The 3,899-nt window shown below is 35.5% G+C and overlaps 1 protein-coding gene across 1 annotated transcript; it reads right to left on the bottom strand.

The window, feature by feature from the left end:
* Positions 1 to 615: 615 nt before the first annotated feature.
* Positions 616 to 2,440, bottom strand: LOC149546447 (putative UPF0481 protein At3g02645). The gene has a single exon (XM_089794583.1). It carries the CDS (start codon positions 2,316 to 2,318, stop codon positions 765 to 767), a length of 1,554 nt encoding a protein of 517 aa, XP_089650709.1. The 5' UTR covers positions 2,319 to 2,440; the 3' UTR covers positions 616 to 764.
* Between the last annotated feature and the right edge of the window lie 1,459 nt (positions 2,441 to 3,899).

Genomic DNA, 3,899 nt, shown 5'->3' with positions numbered 1-3,899 from the left:
TATAGAGTATCATCTTTTTGTTTTATTTGACAATTTGAATGATTGCTTCCATTGCCAATTGAAAACTATTAATCTCTATTTTTAAAAATTCTTTAAAAAAAAGAATCAAATTGGTGAGCATTATCCATTTTTAATACTAAGACTTTCTCCAAACATGTTCACAAATACTAGTTTGGTTGACATAAAAATTTAGTGATATTAAGTGTAGTGTTTATGTGAGGCCCAACTTGCCCATACCCTATTTTATGGAGATAGAAATTTGGAGAGAGTATGTCCTTGTTGCATGAGGCTTTATAAAGATAGAGAGGCATCATAATATATTTAACAAATATAAATAAATAAATAAATGTCAACTATCTAGAAGGAGTCAAGTTGCTCCAGCATCTCTACAAAATAAAAAATAGATATATTTTATGAATATAAGAAATAAAATTGTTTAAAAAAAAAAAAAATAACTACATATTAATTAAAAAAGAAACTAGAACAACTACAAGCATTATTTAACAATAAATATGAAATCTGATTATAAAATCAAATTTTGTGAGGTACCTAAGCAATCAGAAGATTAATCTAAAATAATGAAGTTTGACTAAAAATCTAGAACAACTACAAGCATTATTTAACAATGAATATAAAATCTTATTATAATATAATTCATATATTGTGGATACATTGATGGGAAGATTTTTTTTTTTGAAAAAATGGCCTCTCCAACAGAAATGTTTAGAAAACACAAATTCTAAGACATATTTTAGGACAACAATTTATTGCATTGTGAGGAGAAATAACACTATAACAGCCATGGAAACAACAAGAAGCAGCCATGGGAGTGAAAAAAAACCTCCTCCGAACTCCCTAAGCACCTGTGCCACAGCAGCCATGGATCCAGCAACCAGCCAAGGCTTGGAAAAATAAGCGCTTACAAATTCACTCCAGAGTATCTTATACTTTCTTCTCGTATATCTATGCAACCCCCTTCGCACGTCATCAATCACTTTGCAGCCCTGAACAGGAGTAATTCCTTTCGCCATTGAGTTGAACAGATCTGCCACTTGTTGATCGCTTCCAAGGAAGTTCCTAATCACATCTGACCTCCTCAACACCGCAACGTCCTCTTCGCTATCAATGAGCTCATCCATAAATATCCCAAACTGTGTCATTGGTCTCGGATGGTACATGTGATTTGTGCTCACTTCCATTGCAATAGCACTTCTCATCACTAAATCTGATTGTGGGGTTACCCTAAGCTGTGGTAAGTAAAGAGTTGACTTCTCCTCATCAAACCTGATCCATTGAAGAGCCGGATAACCTGACGTCCATGTTGTAGCTTCTTCTACCAATACTGGACGGATCTTCACTCCTTGTTGGTTGAGTTCCACCGCTGATGGCAATTTTAGAAGGTCCAACTTCAACACCTCGCTATGGCTCGAATTTGAGGAGGGACTCCGCCAACGGCTAGAAACGGTCTTGAATGAATCAACACCATCCTTAAGGTAGACTTTTATTTGATTGGGAGGTGAAGTGGGCAATTGGGGCGCCTCCATATGTGTATAGGAGCTAACATCCATGCCAGCCATTCCATGGTAGACTACTTCTAAAAGATAACAGCACTTGTAGTAAGAATCCGAATTGTACCACATGAAAACTTTATGCCTAATGGCAGATTTGAGCAACAGTTCCATCAACAGATCCAACTTTTCATCGGCAGCGTCTGTTGAACCCAACTGAGCTTCAAGGAGATTGTGCAAAACCCAAAGAGGAATTTGGTTTTCAAACAGAAGTATGTCATCCATGATTCTTTCCCTTGTCGGATTCTGATAAGTGACATCGAAAACATAGTCACATTTCCACGAGAATGCAGCCACTTCCTCCTTATAGATAACCTTACCACTTGAAAAGAATTTTGCATAATTAAGAAGAAATTCATAAAGAAAACAAGAATCCCTAGTAACCATCCAGGCTAATTGGATGGGATTATAAGGAATAGATTCACCGTAGAATTCTCTAGTCTGACCGTCTTCGTGCACTATGCGGCTCTCAACTATTGACTGGATAGAAGCGCATCGATCTCTTCTCTGAATTCTCTTTTGCATCCTTCGAACTGCCTCAGATTTGGATTTCTCCATGCTTTTCAGTTCGTCTTTCCCATAATGAAAAGGGCCGATGGAAACAAGATGTGGACTGTGCAATCGGTCGTTGGAGTCTCGCAGTGGTTTTGGCACGCGGAAGATGCGAGATGAGGTTACATCCGCCATATCCTCCTCGTCTACGGTGAGCTCGTACCCAACCCTAACTACAGAGCTGCTCCTCGTGGCCATTTAGATTTCCTTCCAATTGGGCTGAGTTTGATCTTGCTTAGGAGAATATATACAACAAGGTTTAAGGCATTCTATCGGACTTATACGAAACCTAATTCTAGCCATTCTTCTGTATGGTGTTGACCCTGTAAGCTTGAAACAATGCTGTGGGCGGCCTTAGAAGTTTCCGTGGATAATAAGGTAGTATTACAGAAGCGAATCTTTTAGTGGAGGCTGTTGAAGTTTTATCCAAGGAAAACTACCTTCTGGAATGACGTTTGTCGATATATTAAATTTTAAGTCGCAGATGAGTTGTCTGATTTATAGAGAAAAAAATTGATGTACCTAATACTATTTCTATGATTGCTTCTCGCTGCTGTAAACAAATACTTAGTCATATGCACTTTTATATTTGATTGGATTTGATGTGGAGCTGCTCCACTGTTCGGACTCTTACTGGTGAAGGCATTACTTTGTAATAACAAGAGTTATGTTGAAAAAGTCCTTTCTCTACATTTATATTATATTAAATTTGATGTGCAGCTGCTCCACTGTTTGGACTTGTACTGGTGAAGGCATTACTTTGTAATAACAAGAGCTCTGCTGGAAAAGTCCATTCTCTGAATAGGGGAAAGTAGTTTTTAAAGAAAAGAAATTAGTGGAAATTTAGATTCGTGCTTATCAATCTGAGATTTAACTAAGATTATTTATTTGTTAGAAGTTTAAACTGTAGGAGTTTTTAAAAATTAATTAAATCACCATGAACAACAATGATAACTATGATATATATTAACATACACACAAGACACTAGATGACAAAATATGATGACTTCTGTGATAGTTTTTCAGAAATTCAAAATCAATAATTGTTATTTTATTATATAAATAAAAAATAATAAAGTAAATAGAAACTTGACAACATGTTTTTTGTGAAATTAAACTACAGTGGACTATTTTTTTCTATCATTCTGCTTACCTCTGTCTTAATAAAAAATTAATTTATTTGTATTACAAGTTCTCATGTTAAACCTTTCCTTTGCCTTTTTTGAACTCAACATAAACATAGATTTTGTGCCATTATAGAAAGGCAAAGGAAAGGTTTATGTTGAAGAAGTCAAAGTGTAGATGAACAAAACATGGAAGAAGAAGGAAGATGGAAGTACATCAAGTTTAGATAAGATCACCTCACCCAATGGGTTAGGTGATCACACTACCCCTAGTTAAGCAATCAAGAGGTATGTGTGGGATTAATATTTAAATAATATACTACACATTAGTTTCAAGGATTTAGTTCTAAAAAGATCATAAATGCTTGAAGAAAGATTCAAAGTGTTGATTAGAACCTAGAAGAAATCTGTAAGTTTTTTTAGTTTTCATATTGTTGTAGACCATGAAAAGTTTCACTGAATTTGTCGAGTAAAATCTAGTTGAGGTCAAGCTATCATAGGAGATAGTGTTGGCTAAGCTCGTAGTGGTTGCAAAGTGTGAGGAATATTACATGGAAGCTGAGTGAGTTGGAATTTCTATTGAAGTTGAGCTTACATTTGTGAAAGCATTGAGCATTAACTATGAAGTTTTAAGGGCTATATGATTGATTTTGAA

The sequence above is a fragment of the Cupressus sempervirens genome, chromosome 7, assembly GCF_028749045.1.
Source record: "Cupressus sempervirens isolate cs-2001-9-10 chromosome 7, ASM2874904v1, whole genome shotgun sequence".
NCBI classification, from domain to species: Eukaryota; Viridiplantae; Streptophyta; class Pinopsida; order Cupressales; family Cupressaceae; genus Cupressus; species Cupressus sempervirens.
The sequence above is the reverse complement of the archived record's forward strand: the minus strand, read 5'-3'. Positions and strand labels throughout refer to the sequence as shown.